The sequence below is a fragment of the Acomys russatus genome, chromosome 23 (assembly GCF_903995435.1).
Source record: "Acomys russatus chromosome 23, mAcoRus1.1, whole genome shotgun sequence".
Classification (NCBI taxonomy): Eukaryota; Metazoa; Chordata; class Mammalia; order Rodentia; family Muridae; genus Acomys; species Acomys russatus.
The window spans coordinates 28,645,471-28,670,349 of record NC_067159.1 but is presented as its reverse complement, the minus strand read 5'-3'; the positions used below and the strand labels follow the sequence as shown (position 1 = coordinate 28,670,349).

The 24,879-nt window shown below is 40.1% G+C and overlaps 1 protein-coding gene across 2 annotated transcripts in view; it reads left to right on the top strand.

The window, feature by feature from the left end:
• Ank2 (ankyrin 2) overlaps window positions 1-24,879 on the top strand; it is a 213,162-nt gene that overhangs the window by 149,320 nt on the left and 38,963 nt on the right. For both annotated transcript variants that reach the window (XM_051165831.1, XM_051165830.1), the window contains 7 exons: window positions 1,700-1,844; window positions 7,926-8,028; window positions 8,744-8,847; window positions 13,696-13,731; window positions 19,735-19,959; window positions 21,393-21,491; window positions 22,480-22,634. In XM_051165831.1, coding sequence (XP_051021788.1) covers window positions 1,700-1,844; window positions 7,926-8,028; window positions 8,744-8,847; window positions 13,696-13,731; window positions 19,735-19,959; window positions 21,393-21,491; window positions 22,480-22,634 — 867 coding nt within the window. The remainder of the gene's footprint in view (window positions 1-1,699; window positions 1,845-7,925; window positions 8,029-8,743; window positions 8,848-13,695; window positions 13,732-19,734; window positions 19,960-21,392; window positions 21,492-22,479; window positions 22,635-24,879) is intronic.

The window sequence follows — 24,879 nt, the reverse complement described above, 5'->3', positions numbered from 1 at the left end:
CAGTATCCAATTAGCTTCCGAACACTGTTACTAGCATTACGAACTTGAATTCTTTGGGTCACAATCATGACATATGACCTATTCCACAGTGGGTGTCTCCAAAACTCTGAGGCTTCAGTTTTAATAAAGTGAACATAGCATCTGCTGTAGGAAGACAATGTCCTCAGAAAAACCGTCAGGAGGCAGAGAATTGGGGGGAATATTAAAGACAGCCACTGTCTTTTGAACTCAGTATGATCAGAGGCTTTCAAATGGTGTCTTGGCTTGTCGCCAGAGTTTTTAAGATGATATATTTTACTTTAATTATACTGTTCAGATGGCTCACTCTCTATCTGTAAGACAATTCCACAAGCATCAGAGGGGAGGGTTGAGACTCTGTCCTCTCCTAGGTTCTGTCAGATGCAGCAGTAACCTAGTGCCTTGCTCTGTCAGACTTGGAATTCTCCAGCCAGACTCTGCCTTCCCACCCCTATCTTCTCCTTCAACCTTTATGAACCTTCTTCTCTCTGCCCAGACATGACAAGCAAGAGGTTTAATAGGCAAATTTAAGATGTGGGTCATCATATTTTATTAAGGACTGTTGAGAAATTCTAAGGCACAAGCAATAGAAATGAATCTTGAGTTAATTTTGTTTCCTGTGACCTTGGCTGCTGAGAGAATGGGGTCAGAACTGGAAACTTAGGAGAAACAGGTTTGCACCTGGAAACTAACTGATTCAGAGGAGACACAGGATGCCCCAACTTGGGTAGTATTAGGGACTTAAACCAAACTAAATTGCCTGGATCCTTGGGGTAGGGCCAGGGAAGAGGAAAAAGAGGAAGCACGCAGACCAACTGTTGAGTTTTAGGCAATGCCTGGGGTCTTGCTTAAGGTATACATGATGTACAGCCATAGTTGTGTGATAGATCTTGCATTTAACCATTCCCATCACCTTTTCACACATGAAAACAGGTCACAGACTGTATTCCCAAATGTTCTTAGAACGTCTTTCTTTCTACTTTAGTGCCCTTTTGCTGTTTAATCTTATAAAGTTTTATTACTATATATGTGAGCAGCAATATAGTTCAGCGGGTAAGTTGTTTGCTGCCAAGCGTGACAAAGTGAATCAATTCCCAGTTTCCCAGTGGAAGGAGAGGCCATAGTCCTCTGACCTCCTTCACATGTATACACATACATAAACATGAAACAAACACATACACACAGATACACACACATGATGCAAACACACACTGATACACACATACACAGTTAATTAACTAATTAAAATCTTTCATTTATTACAGAACACTAGACATTTATTAGCATATTGTCAATGGTACTGAATTATGCATAGAATTATTGAAGCTACTGAAAGAATTCTAGTAATCTACACATCGGGCTAATCTTTAAGCTAGATGAGCGTCATCATAATAACAAGAATAATGCAGAAAGCCAGTTGAAAGGTACTCAAAGAATGACAATTCATGCAATTATTATTTTTTTTTTTTTTGTCTTGGTGTATTTTGCGGAAATGGATCAAATACTATCTCTTTAAGCGTTAGCCAATTGTAGACTTGTGCATGGACTTTGTGTCTTCCTGCTGTGCAGTGCTTTGTTAACCAAGCTGTCGTGTCAATGCACTTCATAATAGTGGACATATTTTGTTGCTGGTACTAAATTCAACAAGTAACTTCTTTCGCTGTCCGCTGATTACCTCAAGGTGACGACACAATGACCGGTGACGGGGGCGAATACCTTAGGCCCGAAGATCTCAAAGAACTCGGAGATGACTCACTGCCTGGCAGTCAGTTCCTGGACGGCATGAACTACCTTCGCTACAGCCTAGAGGGAGGAAGATCTGACAGGTATTCAGCAAACCTACACCGAATGTCAGACAGAAGTGTGCACAACACAGCTGTTAATCCAAACCTGTAGCCCAGGTTGGTGTGGAACTTCCTCAGATGAGCCTCAAACTCCTGACTCTCCTGTCTTAGCCTTCTGAGCATTGGGCATGCATTATAGGCTTGAACCGCTATGCCTGGCTTACCACATACTCTTATGGTGATTTAAAAAAAAATGTAGGCACAGTTATTGAGAACTTGAGAAGCTTCCCATGCTTGTCAGTTAGCATGTTATTTTATTCACTTTAAGGAGTGCCTGTTTGGAGGGTAGGAAACTAGCTCAGAGACATCAAATAATATAGCATAATCATGAGGCTGCTATGAAGCACAGCAAAGATAAAAAAAAAAAAAAAAAAAAGGAGCCCCTGCCTTTCAAAGAGATGTATTTACCCAGCTGCCATTCTTTTCATTAGGCAAATTCTAAGGACTGTTTTGCCTGACAGATGTGGTTAGCACCTCCACATACCTCTGATTCTGACTTAACTGTTGGTGCTGTGGTTTCTGCTGAACAAGCACATAATAAGAATAATGGAAAACAAGTGCTGAGGAAAAGTGCCCTGATGATAACTTTGTCATTCGAACAAGAAAAGGAGAGAATCTTCTGAGGTGATCTGAGCCCATAAGGACCCCACTGTATAGACAAATCTGAGGAGCCTTGCTAATATTTTGAACTATGCAATCCAGTGCTATCTTGGTTATTACTATTAGTACGCCTGGTGCCTGCTACTCTCAACATCAAGATGAAAAAGAATATTCTGGAGGCTTGTTCAGAAGTATGGCTGCTAACGTGGGTCTCCTGTGTGCATGTCCATGTTTCTGCAATGTCTTTTCCATCAACAGCTGCACGATCATAGTAGAAGGCTGACTCTTTTGTCAGCTACTTTATGAATTTCCCACATACTTACCATCTAAGGAAGAGTTGTCAATTCTGCATAAACTATCTATGAAGGCAACCTACTTTGGGGTTTTTCCCTAGAGCACCAGAGTCCCATTTCGCATTTATTTTTACCTCTTCTTTTGCCCCTTTCCTCTCATTTTTTTCTTTCTTTATTACCATGTGAGTTCATTCTTGAGCTGAGCATTCTGATAAGTCTGGGAGGCACCAAAACGATTAAAATGTGTTCGCCAAATTCATAGCCTAAGAGCAACCCTGAAAGGCCAGGGCATGAGAGCACCGAGCGCTCTGCAGGACAGAGGCTCGAGCTTCCGGACAGGCAGTAGCCCAAACACAGGCAGACAGATGAGCACTGATGCAGGGCAAGGCAGAGGACACAGAAGCCTTAACAGTGGGCTAGCAAAGGCTGGTGTTAGCTGCAAGACATTGTGGTGCAAGGGGCTGACCAGGAGGGTGAAGGGATGGGGAACACACCTACACTATACGGGAATGCCTTCTGTGACACGGAGGATCTTTCTAATGCAGAGTGGCCAACTTAGCTAGACAACTTAGCTGCAACCTACTGTTTCCTGAGTAGTTATAACAGAGACACTAACACTGGCCCAGTGGTAGAAAAATTCAGCAGTGAGACATGATGGTGAGATTTGTTGGTGAGTTTTATGGGCAGTTGAAGAAGGGAAGGTTTGACTCCTTGGTATTGGTAGCTTAGATAGTGGGTAGCCCCTAAAGGCCAGGGTCAAGAAGGAGGAGCCCTTGGGAGGTATGGGGAAGAGGTAACAGAATCTGTGTTCCATACATTAAGTTCTTGTCCACTGACAGGTTTGGATTCATAATCCAAAATTCATAAAAGACTATCTTTCAACATAAGGAATTATCTATGTTTTGTGGGAGCCCAGCCAAAGAAAAATTTGTTTTCATCAGCTTCTAGTTATTGAAAAAAATGCCTGTTTTCACTCATATTTCCTTTTGCAATCTAAAGTTGAGCATTATAACGTACTTTCTATAGAGTGGTGGTGGTGGTTTGAGACTTATCAGCATACGAAGACAGAGGCATGAGTCAAACATTACACATTGTGTTCTTAGATTCCCACGTGCATTTCTTGACCACCACATGTATACACATGCCCCAAAATAGAGCTACAGACAGCAACATCTCATTTCCATGTTTTATTAATTACTATTTCTGTTTTGCTTGAGCAATTTGGTACGTCACTTCTTTGGTAACCATTCTCCCTTTTCATTATTTCTTTATTTGGTATGCTCTCAATAGTACCATTCCCAGGTAGGTATTATATGGCATGAAACCATGGCCATCCTGGACACATTCGCATTTCCCTGCTCACTGCTCACTGCTCAGTGTGTGTGTGTGTGTGTGTGTGTGTGTGTGTGTGTGTGTGTTGGCAAGCTGCTCGTATTCTAGAATTAGAATTTTTCTTCAAATTAGGTCTCCGCTCCTTTGTGCTAATTCAGTAACTGCTGGAGTAAGAAGAGATGATCTGTTTGTTACCGGTATGACAGTATAGTAAGAGCCAGGCCTGACTCTGACTCTGACTCTTACAGCGCCACCCTGTGGCTGACAACACAGGAGCATGGCTTTCCCATAACAAACTAAGCAGCCTACCTATCTGTATGTGCTTGGAGAGGACAGAAAAACAAGCGTTCTGCTACGTAAAATAAACATAAAGGATTAATATTCATGCAATTAAATACATATTGAGCAGAAACACAACCAAGTTATTATCAGTTGGATTTTAAGCCATTTATTATTATTATTATTATTATTATTATTATTATTATTATTATTATTGTTGTTGTTGTTGTTATAATTTTAAAATACTGTCCAAATTCAAATAGAAAACTCCAATAACAAAAACAACAGCAACAAAAACACAGAAACTTCTTAAACACATTGAAAATTTTGCAAATTTAAATATTCAATGAGGCTTCAACGTCCAGAAGTCGAATGTCTAATAAGTATTATAGTTTACAAAACTAGTAATTGTTACATTTATTCAGATACACAAGCCAGTTGTGTGGCAGGAGAAAAGTGTGAATTGAGTCATTCTCTGTGTCTATAGCTGCAGATCCTCCAACTGAACAAGTAAAATTTAATTTCCTTGGATATGTTATTCTCAATGTATTCACTGAACAGGAGGCCTCACTAGGGTAATCTCTTTTTAATGGCAACTCTGTTGTCAAATATTTAAGCTTGTCTGTAACATTTCCCATCAAATGTGGGCAATTTATGACCCGGAGATTCAAATTTATTTTTAAAAAATTTATTCTTGTTATTATTTCATCAGGGAGCACGTACTTCATTTAAGTAGAAAAGAACAGTTAGAAAAAGGCGTAAGGTTGATTCACCAAGTGATGAGCATTTCAGACGCCAGGCAGCAGAGAAAGCTCTATAAGATCTACAAAGAAGTGGACACTCAATGGTGGTCTTGGCCCACTCCTTCTCACTGTCAACAAAGTCTAATATCTGTCTTTCTCTGATTTTTTTTCTCCCTGTTAGGTGTTTAGGTGAGACAAATATTAATAAAACCAGCAGAGTCTTTCTCTACCTCTTGCAGAACAAAACTAGTTGGGAGAGAGAGAGACCCCGGAGTTAGGAAGATGGAAATCACAAACTCACCTTCATTACTTTTGCTAACTGGGGATGTGACATCACACTTAGAGCCAATGAGCTCTTTCATGCCACTTTTCAGACTGACCTCTCCACCTGGTCATTTGTCACTCTAGTGGTCACTGAGATCTGATGCCTTCAGTCAAAAGTTTAGGTATACTTCAACCCTAATGCTTTTTCAGCAAGTTTTATGTGGAATACCTTCAGCTATGGCTGTTTGTTCTCTTATGTATGAATTTCCATTTTAAACCAGTGTTTCTCCTCTACTTAAGGTGCTTAAAAAGGTCAAGTTTACCTAGCAAATGAGCCAGACTTCTGACTCAAGTGTTTTTGCCTGGGCCACTTCTTTTGTAGTATTAACTCACACACAACCATTACCGTTATTATGTAAAGTTATAGTCTAAATTTTGAGATTATACAACCATGGCTAGAGATTAGTTAGCTAATAAGTCTGAGACCAATAGAAGGCACTTGATGGCCAAAGAAAACGGTTGAACCAACAGACTGTCATTTCAAGAGCTTGGCTCTCTGTCTTTAACTAACATCAAAACAAAATAAGGAATAGAATTTTAGCACTACTGAGGTTCTACTGCAAAATCCAGAACACAGGCCAGTGTAGCTGTGCTGTCCTTCAGGTTTAAAGCAAGGAATAAGCAACTCCACATTCTGCCAGTGAAAATGCATTTTTGTTAAATTAAAAGGTTTTTATGCCAATTATTGAGTCCCTGTCTCAGGCTAAATTCGAGACCTCAGCAACACCCCATCGAAAGCCAACTCCACAGCTACAAAACCAGCCATAACTTCTACTGTTTCCTCCTTCTAGAACTCACACCTCTGCTATTCCAGGTTGCCTGTGCCCTGTGGTAAGACCCTCAGTCTACCCCAGAGGCCTGTAGAGTTGAAGATAACTGAGCTCAAATTATATTTTGATTTCATTTCATTATAAACATAATAGATTTACGTAGGAAAGAGCTCATATGGTCAATAATCAATTTCTTCAATTCATATCACTCTCTAAAATATGGGGTTCTGAAAACCTGCTGACAAAACATGGGAAAATGTTACTATGAAAGATTTTTCACACAATAATGTCTTCAATTAACCACAGCTGTCATTGACACCTTATATGAATCAGGGCACATGGCTTACAAAATTTGGTACATTGGCAATAGTAAACTGTTTCTACAAATCCATGTTACCTTTCCATTTAATTAATTTAATGTTAGTTTTCCATTCTGTCCATAATTCAGTTCATACGGTGTTTCATTGTCTAATATCTACTGGGTGAAAGTAAATTATAGTTTGCTTCTATAATTTTATAAAAGCTTTCTTATCCCTGTTTTACCCATTTGTGGTTTTTGACTAATAGTTTGAATATAATTGGTTAACTCCTAGACTATGCATAAAATGTATATATTATACACTATTTAAAATATCAATCTATAAGCTAAGCATGGTGGTTCAGAACTGTAATCCCAGCACTTGGCAGACTGAGGCAGGACAAACACGTGTGTTCAAGGCCAGCCTGCGCTACTTAGTGAATTCCAGACCAGCCTAGGCGATGTAGCAAGACTCTGTCTCAAGAAAACAGAAAAAAACTTACACCAATACAATGTCATTAGATTGTACAGATCGATTAGAAAGAATGAGTTATACAAAGGCCAACTTATTGTCCATTGCATTTGAGTCTGTAATTCCAAATAACAAAGTTCAGATTTATCAAAAATTGCCTTTAGAAGCCCATCATTGCTTTCGGTCAGTGTCTGTTGGTGATTTGTCCCTGTGTTGGTGTGTGTCTGTTCTGGGCTAATGCCGAGTCCCTCCTGCTCTTGCCTCTCATCCTCATGGCAACCACCACTCCTTAGGGCTTCCTGCACTACACACAGGCTATGCAAGGGGGACACTGCTCTCCTCTGCAATAACAGCACTGCTGCACTCACCGGAGATAAACAAAAGGAACTCCCCTTCCACAGGAAGCACGCATCTGGCTACAGTTCGTCTCACTCTGTACCTTCCAGGGGAACACACTGACATTCAGCCATTCACAGTGTGGAGAGGAAGAGAAAGAGGCACAGGAAGAGAATAGAAATAAAGGGCAAAAACTGAAACCTGCCTTTTCGTTCTGCTTTTGCTCTCTGAGCACTATATGCCTTCCACCAAACCTTTTCCCACTGCTGCAGGGAGGTTATTTAAAACAGATTTAAGGCTTACTGCCTGTGTAAATTTCTTTTACTGGCAAATAAGTGACAGTTGCTGGTTTCAACCATTTCTGGAAAGAAGACGAATCAGATTAAGAGTATCCAGTTCAGCTTGTGGATTCCCTTGTGCCCTTGCTGTTCAGTGTTAAGCACAGTCTGAGGGTGTGTTTTAGCTGTTGGGTAGGGCCACTCTGAGACCTGTGTCCCCTGGAAGTTGCACTGTTAGCTAATAGCACGCTTTTTTCACTCTCCTGCTCGGCTCATTTCATCTTCCCAACCCTCCACCGCTGTTGGTACATGACCATGACCTCCTGCCAACCTACCAGCCTCCGCTCCTTCAGTTCCGACAGGTCTCACACTCTGAGCCACGCGTCGTACCTGAGGGACAATGCCATGATTGACGACACAGTTGTGATCCCCAGCCACCAGGTACATGACTTTCTGCCTTCGTGTCTGCTTTCTGGACAGCTTTTTTCCTATGTCCTAATACCACAAATTTCCTGAGGAAACTGCTTGGGCGTGGGAGTTGAGAGTGAGAGAGAAAAAGAAACAATAAAAACCGAAATGTATTCTTAACAATTAAAAAAAAAAAAAAAAGGATTGAGAGCTTTGAGAGTGTCTAATAATATGAATATTATCAATTGATTTTTTTCACAAGTAATTTTTTTCTAAATAGATAGTGTTTCTTTTTAAAAGTTATATTGTGTTTCTACCTAGAGGTTTTATATACATATTTATGAATAATGTCTCCACTATGAGAAAAAAAAAAGAAGCAGGACATGTGTGTAAGGTGAATGGTACCTTGTGAAATACATTTTGTTGTAATATTTAAGGTAGCTATAAGAAAAGGTTATGGTCTACTTTAGAATCTTTTAATTTTAGGTATAACTTTATTACTCTTGACTGGTTGGATGTAGAAAAATAGATAGCAGTGGTTCTCTTCAAAATATGCTACTATCATAGTATAACTTAAAAGGGAATGCACTATAAGAGATTTGTTTCAGATGATTTGTCTTATGTTCTTTAAGTGAAGTTTTTTTCTGAGTCACAGCACCTTTTATGTTGTGCTTTTTCCGAAGTCCTTGTATTTTGATTGAATTTTGCAGCCTCTTTTTTCATAGGATCCACTGTTCTTTGTGTACAGGTGTCAGCTCTAGCCAAGGAGGCAGAAAGGAATTCTTATCGTCTGAGCTGGGGCACCGAGAACTTAGACAACGTGGCTCTTTCTTCCAGCCCTATTCATTCAGGGTGAGTGAATCAATATTATGTATCCGGATCAAGAGGTAAAAAGAGATGTGAAAAGTCACAGCTTTGTCCAGTTGCTTTAGTGGACGGTTAGCTTACGGAGTAGGTGACCTTTGTTTTAACTTGTGAATAACGTTGCTTTTTCCAACATGGCTCCGGCTGCGCCAGCGAGACCGCAAAACGAGGTTGAATTCAGTATGCAAAACTACTGTTTTAAAATAACGTGTAGCCCACAGTTTGCTAACTGACAAAACATGCTGGTCACCTCCTTACTTTTCATGCACAGTCCTTAAAACTGTCTGTTAAGAAAAAGGCTGGGCCAGCTGCTTGAAAATTTCAATCTGCTAAGATTAACTAACTGGCCTTTGAAATAAACGCCTTTCCTCATATACCTATGCACTTTAAGTTATGGGAGCCCGAGTCACAGACATACGCAGATGGATCCGTGCACTTGAGTAGGGATGTGATGAGTAAAGAGAGAAGTTCACAGCCAGATTGTCGTCTCAACGTCCTTCATAGAGAGCATGCACACCCTAGGAAGGACACCGAGTGCATTCGGAACACTCCTGTTTATGACTACTTAAAAGTTAAAATCATTATTCCCCTCCCCTATGACTGTTCCTGAGGGGGATTACCTCCCCCTGTATATGCTCATAGGGTATCAAGTCTCTTCTTGGCTACCTGCTGTCCTTCCTCTGAGTGCCACCACGTCTCCCCCTCCAGGGGACATGGTCAAATGTGAGGCACCAGAGTACGTGAGAAAGTCATATCACACTCTCCACTCAACTGTGGAGAATATTCTGACCATTGGCTAGATCTGGGAAGGGGGGGAGGGGAGGGAGAAATGGGAGGATACAAGGGATGGGATAAACATTGAGATGTAACAAGAATAAATTAATAAAAAAAATAATACCAAAAAAATAATAAAATAAAATAAAATAAAAAAATAAATAGTTAAAATCAGACTTTGAACAGTTCTCCCCAGCATTCCTAAAGCTTTCCTTGGGATGATAATGAAGTATAAACGTATTTTTAAAAATTAAATGTAATGCTTTTCTAATTTTTTCTCTTATGTTTTAGTAATATTATATGATTGTATATGAGCTCTCATACATTTCCTTTTAAGTGAAATTTCTACCATAGTTTACCTTAAAATGAAATGCTTGGGTTTAAGTTATCCCAAGCTCCTTATGTATAATCCCCATAACTGTTTTGAGCAGTGGGATCTTTCTTGCTCTTACTGTTTTAAAATCGCCTCCTTCCAGGGAAGTGACTCCTGATACTGTAAACGTTTTGGAATTTTCAGTCTAATAGTACTGAACATCATAGAATATAAAATTAGATATTAAAAATAAACAACTTGTTTTCCTTGTTAAATAACTATATCTAGTTCTTAGCCCACCAAGATTTGCTCAGAAGAATTAAAAAGATTAAACTCCATTCAAATTTAATTAAGTATTTTAAATGTAAAATGGAATAATTAAATTATTATAAATTGGTCAAAAACCATTGTCTTCTGCTACTGAGGTCCCATGTGATGAGTAAGAGAGAGAAGAGGTCTGGACCTGGATGACTGAGGGTAGTAGATAAAGATCCAGATGTTACATACACCACAAAATAAGACACGATTTTAGGTGAATGTAACTAACTACCAATGGCTGGGTTTTTTTTTGTTGTTGTTGTTGTTGTTTTTGTTTTTTTTAAAGAGTGAGTGTTACATCAATACTTTGTTTTTCAAATCAATTATTACTCTTTTTTTTTTTAAAGTTACTTATTACTCTTAAAAGGAAATTCTTAAACTTTAATGTGCATTAATATCCAGTCTATTTTACCAAACTAAATTACACCTATGGATACAATGACTAGATAGCGGTTACTTTATTGTGGTTGAATACTGGTAATGGACCATCAGCATCTAATAGTTAAATACTGGTCAGTCAAGATATATACCTCTAAAAGAAAATAAAGAAAGAAACCTATAAAAATTGGTCTGCAGTAAACCAATTTTTCTGAATTCCAAATGTTTATTATACTGACTCTTAATTACTCAACGTTGGCTGTGCATTCAAATCACTATGGGGGCTTTAAAGACATTGATGTCCAGGGCTGCAGAGACGCCTCAGGAATTAAAAGCCCTGTCTTCTCTTCCAAAGGACCTGGGTTCAAGTCCCAGCACCCACATGGTAGCTCGCAACCATCTGTAATTCCAGTTCCAGGGGACCTGAGACCCTCCTTCAGGCATACCTGCAGACAAATCACCAATGCATATAAAATAAAAAGAAATCATTAGACACATTGATGTGCATGCCACATCCTAGTCCAGGCACACCAGAATCTCTGTTCTGGGGCTCCTGGCATTGGTGCTCCTATGAGTTCAGGTTACTGAAACTGTTAGAAAGGGAAAAACTTGGCTCAGCCAGGGAAAGTAGTTAGTACCTGCCCGGTTCTCTGGAATGTTCTTTACTTCTTGTACCCACTTGCACTTTAATTCTTCAAATATTTGGCAGACTCTACCAAGCACTAAACATTGTGTCAGCAGTTAAGGAAAATTAAATCTAGCACCATCCCTTCAAGGAACACTTCTAGGTAGTGTTCACTGAAATCAAAAGACCATGTGGCGGAGAGGAATCTGACTTTTTATTTACTTATCTCTAAAGTGAGTGTTATAAATTTATTCCACTGGGGAGTTTTAAGGAGTAAATGCTTTTAACATCATTTTGTTTTACCCAGAAACATTAATAGCTCAGCAGAATATAGTTTTTTACTATTTCTATGTTCTCCCTAGTCCCATTCCACATTTCTCACAAACTCCAAATCAGCCAAACAAAATGTGCCTGAGTTTCCTGAACATAACTGTATTCAGTCTATGATGGCAATATGGCCTTGTTTCTACATTAGCTCATCTACTGGTATCTCTGCTGTAGTGATGGAGTATTCACGGTGTTACAGATGACTCTAAGGAGAAGGGAAATTGCCCTTGAAAGCTCAAGGATTCTGGGGGCTGCGATGTTCGAGAGTGGCATTCATATTAATGTATGTACGAGCAACATTCAACATATGTTGTAAAACTGACTTATTATTCCACTCATCCTATAAAGATTCCTAAGTTGTAGCTGTCAGATAATTTTCAAGAATCTGAGTTTTAATCCACCTAAAATCAAGGAAAGGGCTGCTTTTTGGTAAGGGGATAGTGAGGAGAGCTTGTGACCATATCCCACATATGGGTGAAAATAATGCTGCATTAAATCCAATGCTGTCTTAACTTCAAGCTGCAGCTTCTACCAGTAATCAAAAGTGGTAGTTTACTCTCCTCCCCTGCCCTCTGCCCTACTTCATGTTTTAAAAGATGCTTTTAGCAGAGAAGGATTGGTCAATGATCAAACTTGTCTCACTCTGTAGACAACATCCAGGATCTGGACAAATGAGAGTCTTGACTCTTTTGTGATTATTTGAGTTGCCTAACTGACTCATAACAAATCCAATAAACATCTACTCTTAGAAGCTCCCAGTCAAGAAGCTCCCAGTCAAGGTCATATCAGTAATTTGTGCAAAAATTTGACTTTCAAAATTCTTAATTGTGTGTATATTTAATGAATTGGCTGATATAAGGCAGTTTCTACCAATAGCTAGTTTTGTAGCTCACATTATATATTTTTATTCTGAAAGTCTCTTTACTATATTAACGATAGTCAAATGCTGTTGAATACCAAGTCATTTGGTGTTAGGATATGCCACAGTAAAATGAAGCCCCAGGAAAGTGATATTTTAAAATATGCTGAAGACAATTTTGTGTAAACCTCATACTACATTAAAAAAATAAAGACACAAAAGATATATCCAAACATAAAGGTGTTTGCTCAAATCACAGAATATTTGACATGTTAGGCAGCCATGTGTCTTTTGTATGGGACAACAGAACATAAATGCTTACCAGAGTACTTCCAGTATTTAATTTAGTTGTTCATATTTCTTGAAATATTCTGGGAGTTCTTTTAGATCCATGAAGGCTAATTTTTTCTGATGGAGAAAATTGTTGTACAAAGTAACAAATTAACTGTCCTAGAAGACGGGATTTCTGGTTCATTGAACAAATATACTTGTGTATGTTAGCAAACATTAGAACATTATGAAACCCCACAGGGTTAAGGAAGCACAGACTGATGGCTTAAATAATAGTGAAGAACAGGGCTATAAAGTGGGATTAGAGGTTAAGTTGGGCAGGAAGATCATGATGCTTAAAATAGGCAGTGATGTCCTGGAGAAAGGCACTAAGACCAAGTCTGCATAGATCTTTTTTTTGCCTGGTAGTAGGTGATTCACATTACCTACTCTGCCATGAACTTTAGGCTATATCTGTCGCAGAATTTATCCTCTAAGTTATGTCTTCCCTGTGTTGTGGTTCTTCTGCTGTGGCCCAAGAGACAACTACCTTATCTTTAAAAATTTTTTAGAGAAATTACTAGTGGACAGCAGTTGAATCAAAACAAGACTCGATATTGGTCTTTCTAATGTCACTTGGTGTTTTCTAGTTTCTCGTTTGGCAAGTGTCCCCATGAGCCAGCGCTAACCAAGGCTTCACTTCCATATCCGGTGATGATGTAACTTGTCCAGGTTCCTAAACCGGCATGAGCCAGAAATGCCCCAGACTTGTTCTTTTCTAAGCATATGCAGAGTGACATCTCTGTTATAGCTGCATAGAGTGACATCTTACTTGTATTTCCATCTTTTCTATGCCCCTCCAAGTGTTGGTATATATGAGTTAAATATTTCAGTCAAAGTCACATCTGATTTCATTCTTTATATTTCACTTATCCACTCTTTCTCCGTGCTAAAGTATCTATTCTGTTGCAGCCGCGCCTCTCCATGTCTTGATCGTGACAACAGCAGGTGAACCTCTGCGTAATTCCTTCTCTGAACATGTTCCCTGTTCCCCTCCCTTTCTCCATCTCCTTCTGCACATGCCCCATCTCAGGATGCTTTAGTGTTGATGATGTCTAGAGAAACATTTACAGAGGCTTATGTTCTCCAAATCGAGGCCATTGCTCACTTTCTCTTTCCCTGTAAAGGGAAAGTGGGTATATTTAAAGCCAGTAGGTATTAGGTTAGCTAGGCCAAAATTAAAATGGACACCTGTCTTGTCATGGCCTCCACATCTCAGCTTCTTTTGTGAGAAAAAGTGCTACATCCAACAGAATGCTTATGTTTCCATAAGTATGCAAACGGTGGAGCTATTTTGAAGCTTTATTAAAGGTTGTGATTTTCAGTAGCAATCAGACCTTTCCTTTGCTTTGCTTTCATCTTAGTATATTCTAGGTGAGCCAAAGGCTAAGGGCTTATTAATAGTGCATTTCTTTGCTAGTTCTGTTTTAAGATCAACCTTTTGATATTTTGGAAATTGCACTATGGAATGACTTGTCCACATTCTAAATATAGCAAGTATTCTATGTTATTTAGATAAAGTTATTTTTAAAGTTCCTTTTGGGCTGCTGATTATAGTATTTTTTTTGTGTTCTGGGACCATCCATTATGATAATGTGGATTATCACTCTATAAATAAGACAATTTTATATTTTCATTTTTAAAGCCATATTCATCTTTTTACCTTTTCTCAAGCATACCCTAAATGTTGCATCTCTGTTCCTGAACACAGGGATTGGTAAATAATGATTGTGTAGTCTAAACAAATTTGAGCCATCCTTTTCAATGTCATTTCTCATCCATGTTTTAGTTTGTGGGATTTGGAGAACTAGGGAGGGGCTGGGGAGTGATGGGGAGAAAGCTCCTGGTGTGGTCCCAAACAGCACCACCACAGAGGCCAAACGGATGTCAGGCCCTCTGCTGTGTACAAGGCATCACTGAAGCACCCTGAGGAATCTTTTCTCTTGTCTTTCACCAAGTGACTAACTCCGAATGCTGCAGTCTCCTCTCTGTTCCCAGTCCATGGTCCTAGATGAATTAAATACGGAAATTTTAAGTATCAATAACTTTAGGGGTAGACAGTACAGTTCTCAAAAGTCCAAATCTTTGTTTTCTGCTGCCTCCTCAGAAGCATGTATCTGTCTAGCTAATCAAATTGCATATTTATTGGCAAGTCCTGCCTAATAAAAGTGAATCGTGTTTGCTTTTATTTCTTTTTAAATTGTGACAACATTGTATTTCACAATTTAGAAAACTTCAGAGTTTCTACTTTGCATGACTGCTGTCATTTGAAGAGTCAGGTGCATCAGAACCAATGTCCTCTGGTCATTCCCCCCCGGTCCCCCCGCCCCCATGTAGTCTTAAGTCAATGTCTAACGAAGTATGCCTACACATTTTCAGCAAAGTATCTATTTAATGGGTTAAAAACTATATTTACTGGAGTAATAACAGTTTGCTTTTCAATCAGGGATTTTTCCAGAGTATCCAAAACCAAACATTTAAGTAGTTTGTCTGATAAGGCTAGGCATTAAGAGTTAACAAAATGCTAAGTTGCTTGATTGTGGTTACAGAAATAGTTCAAAACAGATAAATCTGCACCTGGAAAGAACGTGGTACCACAGCAGCCTGTGCTATAGTAACAGCCTTCTCTCATCTAAATTAATAATCAGTTTCACAGTGCAGTCGAAACTCTATTGATAACATTAAGCTCCTTAGCACAAATGTGAGTTCTTTGAAGGTTTTCAATAAGTCATTTTCCACTGTTTTAGGTCATCTATGACATATATTTTAATGATCATGACATTTAAAAGATAAAAAGGCAGGGGAAAAAAGATGATGGTTATAGCCACTTATTGCATTTGTGTTCTGTACTCACACAAGGTTTACTTCCTGCCCCTCACCACACACACACACACACACACACACACACACACACACACACACACACACACAGAGCTGTAAATGGTGGCAGGGATGCTACCAGGAGACCAGGGGGCTTCCACGTCACACTCCAGACTGCAGAGCTGAGCTTCTGTCCACATCTCATCGCCTTTACACATAGCTGCCTTCTTAGGTTTCCTTTCGTTCTTTTCATCTGTCACTTAATTGCTATTTGCAGGGAATCACACTGTCTCATTTCTAATGTTCTCCAAATGTGAGAGGGTTGTAGCCATTCAGGTCACTCCCACAGTAGAGCTGAGACATCTCAGGAGTCCCTCTTTCATTCTCTTTCCTTCCCCCAGGTCCCTACAGTAAGAAGGCTCTAGCAACATTGGGAGTGGCTTTATGCACTGCACAGTAACTTGCTCCTGATTCCCTTAGCCACGCAGGTAGTGGCACCTTTTGGCATTCTGACACTTTTGATGAAAATCATCAAGCACTTCTCCAGTTTTTTGCTAGAAACTGTTGGGACTGATGTGTTAGCTTGCTGGCCTTACCAGTAGACCTCATTAGAATCTAGCTATGCCATCCAGTCTCTGGTTCTCCTACTCTTTCTAGATGCAGGAGAGGCTGTGAGAGTACACAGGTAAGTTTGCTCTTAATTGGTCATTTGATAATTGCATTATGAGTCAAATTTGGCTAGACTGATATACAGCTAGGCTGAGCTCTTTTTTCCTTCCGACGAGTGACAGTTGTTTTGTGTTTTCCAGCCCTCTCCTTTTCCTTGACAACTTTCAGTTTTACTTTTTGTTCTCTCTCTTTTCTAAGGGAAATATCTTCACTGGAGTTTATAATTGTCAGTTAGCCTATGTCATCTCTTCAGTTACTTGGGAAGGTACCTAGGCTTACTTACCTTCTCCATAAATTTGTTGTTTTCCCCCTGAATTATGCATATTGCCCACTCACTTCTTCCTATTTGCTTTGCACTTGCCTCAGTACTCAGGACTATTTCCTGGATCTGTGGCGAGAGAGGGCTGATTGCTGGGAAGAGCATCTGTGGGCTGTGTGAGTCCTTAGGTTCTGTTATTTTGATTTATCTTTTGTCTGTCTTTCCTCATACAATCTTGTAATAATTTTTTAGGTTATTATCTTGTTAGATTCAAACTCATAGTTTTCATATTTTCCTACTAATCTTCTACCCAGAGAAATAAATACACAGCTCTCTCAGTTCAGCATAAATGTATGTGGTAGACTCTCTAGAATTAGACATGGTACTTTCCAGCTGTCTTGCTGTATCTGAGTGTAGGGATTTGAGTGAGTCCTGATTGTAACAACTGGTCTTTCACCAAAGACTCCCCTCTAGCCTTATACTCTGTGCTCCATGTAAACACACATACAACTGGCTATAGCTTGCCTTCTCGATCCTACATTCATCCATCTATTCAAAACTTATGCTTGACTCCCTACTGTGTGCTGTACCCATACTGCACTAGGTACAAGGGGGCTGAGACTGTGGCCACTGCTGTTACAGCCCTTAGATGACACCTTGATGAACTTGACAGGTCATGCATCATTGACCAAGGAAGTTAGCAGGTCCAAGCAAAGGATGAAGGCATAGAGTGACATCTTGGCTTAGAGTGTGAGATTCTTGGCCTGGCTCCTAACATTTGTGGGAGGGTAGCAGAGATTGCACCAAAGGATCATGGAAGCAGAAGTCAGGGAGGAAGTAAAACAAAGAGAGGGCTTCCGTGGCACCACACCAGAGAAAATAATAAGTTATGTCAAGGACATAAGACAGCTAACTTGCTGTTTTGAGGAAAGGCCACCAGAGTATCCTACAGGCTCTTTGAGGGCAAAGAATGATATCCTGCAGGCTAAAGGCCATCACTGGAATAATACCACAGAAGTATAACGGCCTGGGACATGAGGCAGATACTTCATAACTTCCTTCCAAAGGCATAGACGCGACGAGGGTTCATAGCATTAAACGGACATGTAATATTAGTCCCTTCTAGTTTCAGCACCCATTTTCCTGGCTCACAGTAATCAAGAGTCAAAAAAACTGACTAGGTGTGATGATGATGATGATGATACATTTATGATCACAGAGCTTGGGAGGTGAAGGCAGGAGGTCACAAGTACAAGGTTAAGCCCACAAATGTAGAAATTTTAAGGCTGGCCTCTACTACTTGAGACGCTCTCACAAAAAAAAAAAAAAAAAAAAAAAAAAAAAAAAAAAAAAAAAAAAAAAAATGATGAGAGAGGAAGGAGGAGTTAATGTTAGATAACATGAAGTCAGAAATATTGCAGTGAGTTTGGAAACACTGTCAGTTGAAACTGTGGCTTTTTTTTTTTTTTTTTTTAACTTTTAAATGAAATCAGTGTAAGTGTACTCAAATAAGAATAACAAAAGAAAGATCTGCAGGTTCATCTGGAAGTATTTCCAGTCCTTTTTTATTTTTCTTTTGAATGAACAGGTATGTTTAAAGTCAGAAAGCAAACATTTAAGAATTCATATTTAAAGACTAAAAGGAAGAAAAGCTGCCACCTTTTTCTCAGTGTGGTTTTAGCGGCATCCAGAATGTCAACAGTCCATGCCTTATGAACTGTTGCTTGTAGGTAGCAGCTGCTGCCCCTCCTGAAACTCTGCAGCTAAGGGAGAATGATAGGCCTAGCCTGGCTCCTGCATGAGGGAGAACTGCGCCTCCTGTGGTTTCATGTTGCATGACATGCTTCTGAGGGTACTCTGGGACCCGCTGCACCCATTTCTCTTACTAGCAACAGGTTTTCTGTTTAATGGCATGTCTAATGCATTCTGTGTTCTGCTGCAAAGAAGATGCTATGGTCTTTCACCCGCATAAAAATAACATAAATGTACTGTGTTTCTATCCCACAACTTACTTTGATGGAATACCTTTCAAACGTTTTCAGTGTTGTCACGGAAGTAACATCTAGGTGTGTGGATCTGACCCGGTACAGCTGTCAGTAGATCTATGAAACACCTATATGTTGCTTTCATTTTGTTGTTGTAAAAACTTTGTAATGCAACAAAAAATAGGAGGACACTAGAGTGATTGGGGAAGAGCTTATAAACTGTCCATCCTTGTCCTTGTGTACATGTACATGATGATTAGATTGTTGTGTTATTTAATTTTTGCTCCTGTAGGAGGTGCCCACCCAAGAGGCCTTGGTGAGTGTCACGACTAATGATGTAACATGCATTCTAGCTGAGCTTCTCCAGGATTTGTAGCCACCCCCCCACAAAAGAACCCTGAGAGTTTAAGTACTTTCTCTTGGCAACTCAACAGCGTGAGCCATCTGCGAGCACCATTCTTTTTGTCATGATCAATGAGCAATCAAGAAGCAAATGTCACAGAGATGTGCAAGGACGGTGACAGGCACGCGCCCCAGTGGCCCATGCTGGGCTCACCCCTCAGACACAGAACTAAAGGGGCTCTGTTTCTTTCTGGCATCCGCCCTCTATTTCAGTTAGAATGGCTGAGCACAGAGACCTTCTACAAGTGCAGACACCACTTAAACCAGAAAATCAGTTGGCTTTACTCAAAACCATTTTTCCGTTTTGTAAGCAGTTAAAAATCTGCATCCTGGGAATAACAATTGGGTGCAGGACACGTTGGCAGAGATTTGGCCTTGAGAAAAGATCTGTAAGGTTGTTTTTTTCAGTCATGAGATTATACTAAGATGAGCTAGACAGATGTAATCTTGGAATGTTAAGTTCAATTAATTTAAAACATATGCCATCTAGTCTTTCTTGTATGGTCTAGCCTTGTGTTATTTGAACACAGATTATGTAGGGGACAACAGCCTTGCCATGCTCTGTGCAATTTCCATTTAAAACAAAAATTGGAATTATTCTTCAGTAGCATATGAGCATTATACAGAACATTTTAAAAAATAAGTAATAGAAATATAGATATTTATAAAATTAAAAAATTTTCCCCACAAGGTATTCACATTTAAGAGAATTGTTCTCAGAAGAAAGTAAACAGTATAGAAAAAGCTAACTTCACAAAGTAGGCTTATCTGCTGTATTTCTTTGATGCATGGCTAATCTTCTATTTCAATTTTCAGCTTCCTGGTCAGTTTTATGGTGGATGCCCGTGGTGGTGCCATGCGTGGGTGCAGACACAATGGGCTCAGGATCATTATCCCACCTCGGAAATGCACAGCCCCAACTCGAGTCACCTGCCGCCTGGTGAAACGCCACAGACTGGCAACGATGCCGCCAATGGTGGAAGGAGAAGGCCTTGCCAGCCGTCTGATTGAAGTTGGACCTTCCGGAGCTCAGTTCCTTGGGTAAGGGTTTCCCATAAGCCTCCTACTTAGTCTCCGATGGGCTTGTGCCCTGTACCCAAGATCAATGGGATGGAACGCCAAAGGTACGTCAAGCCATTTTGGAAAAAGACTGGCTTCTGTGACATATTTAAAACTGGAAACGGATCCTTGATTCACTTGCACCCTTCCCTGGTCAGGCGTCACTGAGTTAAACATGTGCATTGCTAGTGCCTTTTCCTCTTGGATGATGGGATAGCTGCCAGATTCCCAATGGAATGACTATGGTTTTTAGGCATTGGTAGGTATTTCTGTTTGTTGTCTGATACTAAGACGCACAGTATAAAGAAAAAAAAGTGCTGTTTGAAACATAAATATAATGCCTCGCATGGTTATGAATCCAATGGTCACCTTCCCTTTGGATGACAGTGTTGCCTTCATGGAATATCTAAAATTTAATTTAAATGATTTGTTTTTTTTTCCCTGCTATCAAAATTGCCACCTTGAGCTTTTAAGCCGCAATGTAAGATGGAAATACTGAAATCACATCTACCATGCTCACTTTGGCAATTTTGATCAGAAATTAGCATTTCTTCCTTCTTTGGACTGTCTGTAAGGCTGCTGTCATACAAAGTAACACCTCTGTGTGTCAAGAGCTGAAAAGCTACCACTGAACAGTGACAAAAGAATGAAAACTTTGGAGGGGGACATGATTCAAATCATCTTGAAACAAATCAATTGTCTTTAAGTCTTGGTGCTTAAAAGTGAAAGAAAATTCTCACTAATCAGGATTCCTTTGGATTGTTGTCAGGGTCATCCTGGGGAAAGAGTCTCTTGCTTTAGAACTCTTGAAATGTTCTAAAGCCTGTAATTTGGGGCAAATTGTTGACAAGTTGCCCCAAATTACACTCATGCCTGAAAGGGGATGTGTTGCCAGAAGAAACCACCTGTCCTACCTCTTATCAGGCCGAGCTTTGGAAGGAGCCCGTGAAGTTCTGGGTTGCATCAGAAAAATGTCACTATGGTTGGAGTCTTGTGACGTTCAGTACAGAGCCCAACTCCCTCCCGCTCAGCTAGTTGTAGGCTTTCTAAAAAACTTCAAATCTGTTGAGGAATATCTATGAAAACGACTGGCTGCCATACAGAGTTTTTGTATATTCCCAACAGTTTTGTCTTACCTGGAGACCAATTTTTTCCCCTCCGTTTTTGGCTAGTGCCCTGGCAGTGAACCTAAATAGGAACCGAGTTGACAGCCATGTGCTTCCCTGGCACAGAAACACCTCCATTGTACACTCTGGGTCTCGGTTCCTGGTTCCTCGCTCTTTGTGACCAATGGAGGGGGCAGAACCAACAGCAGTGTGAAGTCAAACTTCACCCTGTGATGCTGGGGTTCTGTGAACACGGTACCTGAAGCTTACTTCTGTTCTTTCTTTCACTGCTGCTTTGGATGTACTCAGTAAACTTCACCTGCCAACGGCTCCTCCCCCACTTAATGAGGGAGAAAGTTTGGTCAGCCGCATCCTTCAGCTGGGGCCTCCTGGAACCAAATTCCTTGGGTAGGAGCGACTTGAAACAAATTGATGGCTGCTGGCCCCCATTCTTCTCCTTCTTCTGCGATATGATTTCTCTTTTTTGTCATTGTACCCATGACATGTCCCTCTCTATGATTTAAACTCTGTATTACCTATCTTTAGTGGACCATTTCTGACCCTTGTGGTATGTGACTTTTATTTTTGAGTGACGTTTCTATATCTTCTCCCTTAAAGTGCTGTGACCTTCATTTTCGTTCAAGCATGAGATTTGCCTAGTTGTACTCTGTGCTAGTTCCGGTGTCGTTATGATGAGTTTGGAGTCTGTCTCAAAGCAACCTGGACTCAAAAAATGGAAAGCCTCTGTCTATGTTGAGGGTGAATGTGACCTATAAATCACAGGACAGTGCATGTTCTGGATCCTGAATGAAATAGGCATTGGGCACTATCGGGCTGTTGGCTGAGTGGCTCATTAGGACCACACTGTGCGCACATGCCTATTGTTTTCATGAATGAAGACAAGACAAGCAAAAGCCACAAGTGCATGGCTCATTAGCACACATGATCTACCTTTCTGACATCTCATTTATAACACATTGAATTATGCAATGTATGAGCCATTTTCTCTCTTAACTCATGTTGTCATTTTGTACCTGTAGAACATGTTTTAGGAGATCGGCATACATCATAGACATGCATGTACATTTCTTTTGGTTAAATGTGCTACACCTACATTTATCAAAGGAGAAGTTCCAGAATGCCACATGCACCCACAGAGAAATATCATTTGGCTTAAGGTAGCAGCATGTACTTGAAGACCAGTGCCCCTGAGTTGGAGTGCCACCTTGCCACCATCTATTAGTCATTGGGCTCTGGAGGGTGGTCCCTCCAGACCTGTGTCCCTGTCCCCAGAATGAGCAGAATTCCAGGTCACTTTGCAACAGACAGTGTTGAGCTGCTTGTTTTGGGGGTTGGTTATCCTGTCCACACTGAGTGTTCTGCATTGCTATGTCAGGCCTGTGATCGTGGAGATTCCTCACTTCGCGGCTCTTCGAGGAAAAGAGAGGGAGCTGGTGGTCCTGCGCAGTGAAAATGGGGACAGCTGGAAAGAGCATTTCTGTGAATACACTGAAGATGAACTGAACGAAATCCTTAACGGCATGGATGAAGGTACCTTCGTGTTAAGGGATCTAAAAGAAATCTAAGGAGGAGACATGACAACTACACATTGCTTTTAGATCACCTAGCTGTCTGTGCACATGTGTGCACATGTGTGCCTCTTGAGGTGTTTTACTCCAGCACACCATCCACTATATCCCATCTGCAGCAAGTTAGAATGCACAATCAATCTATCTTCTTAACTGTGTTCATGTTAAACTCTGGAAAATAAAGCCCATTAAGGCATCTAATGTCTCACTTTAACAAGTATTGTGTGCTTCTATCTTTTAATGAAAACTTCATTGACTAAAGCTAACAGTAGGGTAGATGTTTCATAACAAGCCGCATGAAACTCAGCATGATCTTGGCAGTGACGTAGTGGGCATGTTCTACTTTTTGGTTACTTGAAGTGGCATGCACCTAGTATTTGTGATAGGCTCTCTCCAATTTATGTGTACCCTCCATCCAGCCAAACAGATATTTCAATTTGTGGCTGAACAAAGTAGACAGATCAGCACTAGGTACAAAGCATGCTCTGGATCCAGAATATGTAGGTATTGGGTACAATTGGGCTGTCAGTTGAGTGGCTCATTTGGGGCCATCTTGTGAAACTCTAAATACCAAATTTGAAAAACTAGATATATAAGAAATTATTTTTTAAGTACTAAGATATTCTGCTGAGAGGCTTATTCTGTGTATAAGTACTATCTTATAAAACAATGTTTTCCTTTTAAGCTTTCTATTATTAAAGAGACGGGAATGTTAATTCCATTCAGTCACTTATATGGAGCAATAGCGAAGACTGAATTGTAGGCAGACATATCAAACATACATATTTCCCTTTGTAATTTCATTTTTAATTGAGAACTTTAATCTCTGTAATTCCCAAACCTCTTCAAGCCATTTAGCCATAAGTTGAAAAAAGCTGTTTGCCTGGAGGGAGGAGGGTCATCCTTAGACCCCATAAATTGTATAGAGGAGAGGTCCTACCCCTAATGCAAGGTACATACCACTTCACATACCTGCAAAACCAGAATAAATCCCTTACCTCATATCCAGGAGCATGCCACATTTGTCTAGGGCTAGACACCTGAGGGCAAAGCACAGCCATAAGTCAAGTTTCTCTGCGAAGAACAGCCTGCCCACAGCTTCTTCCATATCTCTTTCTGATCCTCTTGGGATTGAATAAGAATAAAGGCCAGGCTTACAAGAGAGACAATACATTGTCTAGTATGTAGGTCAATTTCTTCAAAGCAAGGTAAAAAGAGCAGAATTCTTGTCAGTGAAGATGACAACACCCAGGTCCTTCCTCTTCTTGAAGCCACTATATTTGCTAGCATTAGGTTTTGACATTTTCTTCCAAGTGGTCACCTGTCATTGACACCGCCATGCACATTAGCGTCTTGCCCTTGGATGAAAACCCACTCTTAAAACATTTGGCACATACAATAAATTCACTTTAAAGTAAAAAAAATCAGTTTGTTATATTTGCATTTAGAAAAACATTGTTCTATAGATTTCTGCTAGTATTGGCCAGTGTGTCACTCTTCCACTGTCTATGGTCAGACTCAAGGACTGCCACCTTTTAATATCTAGTCATGCTGCACAGTCAGTGAGGTTTTACTTTATAGCTAATTGTAAATAATTTCTAAGATTAAGCAACTTTCTACAGTTTTTAAATTTTTACTGGTGTATTTAGTCCAGATTTTCTCTATTTTAAATCAGTTAAATTTCCTGTATTGTTTGAAATACCTACACTAGAGCAATTTGTAGAGTCTCCGATCCCACCTTGTGTTGTTAGGTAGCGTATTTGGTAAGTCATTGCCATCAGAGGAATACTGAAACCCTGATGTCACCACTAACATCAATCACAGGCACAAACCACACCACAGGATAGAATACACAAACAGAAACTTTACCCACTCACTGTAGAGTTTATTATTGGACTACTCCCCCGAGCCCCAAAGGACCATATAATTTCTTTTTTTTTTTTAAATTTTATTTTATTTTATTAATTTCTTCTTATTACATCTCAGTGATTATCCCATCCCTTCTATCTTCCCATTCCTCCCTCCCTCCCATTTTCCCCTTATTCCCCTCCCCTATGACTGTGACTGAGGGGAACTTCCTCCCCCTTTATATGCTCATAGGGTATCAAGTCTCTTCTTGGTAGCCTGCTATCCTTTCTCTAAGGCACTAGAGTACCCAGATCTAGCCAATGGACGGGACATTCTCCACAGTTGAGTGGAGAGTGGGG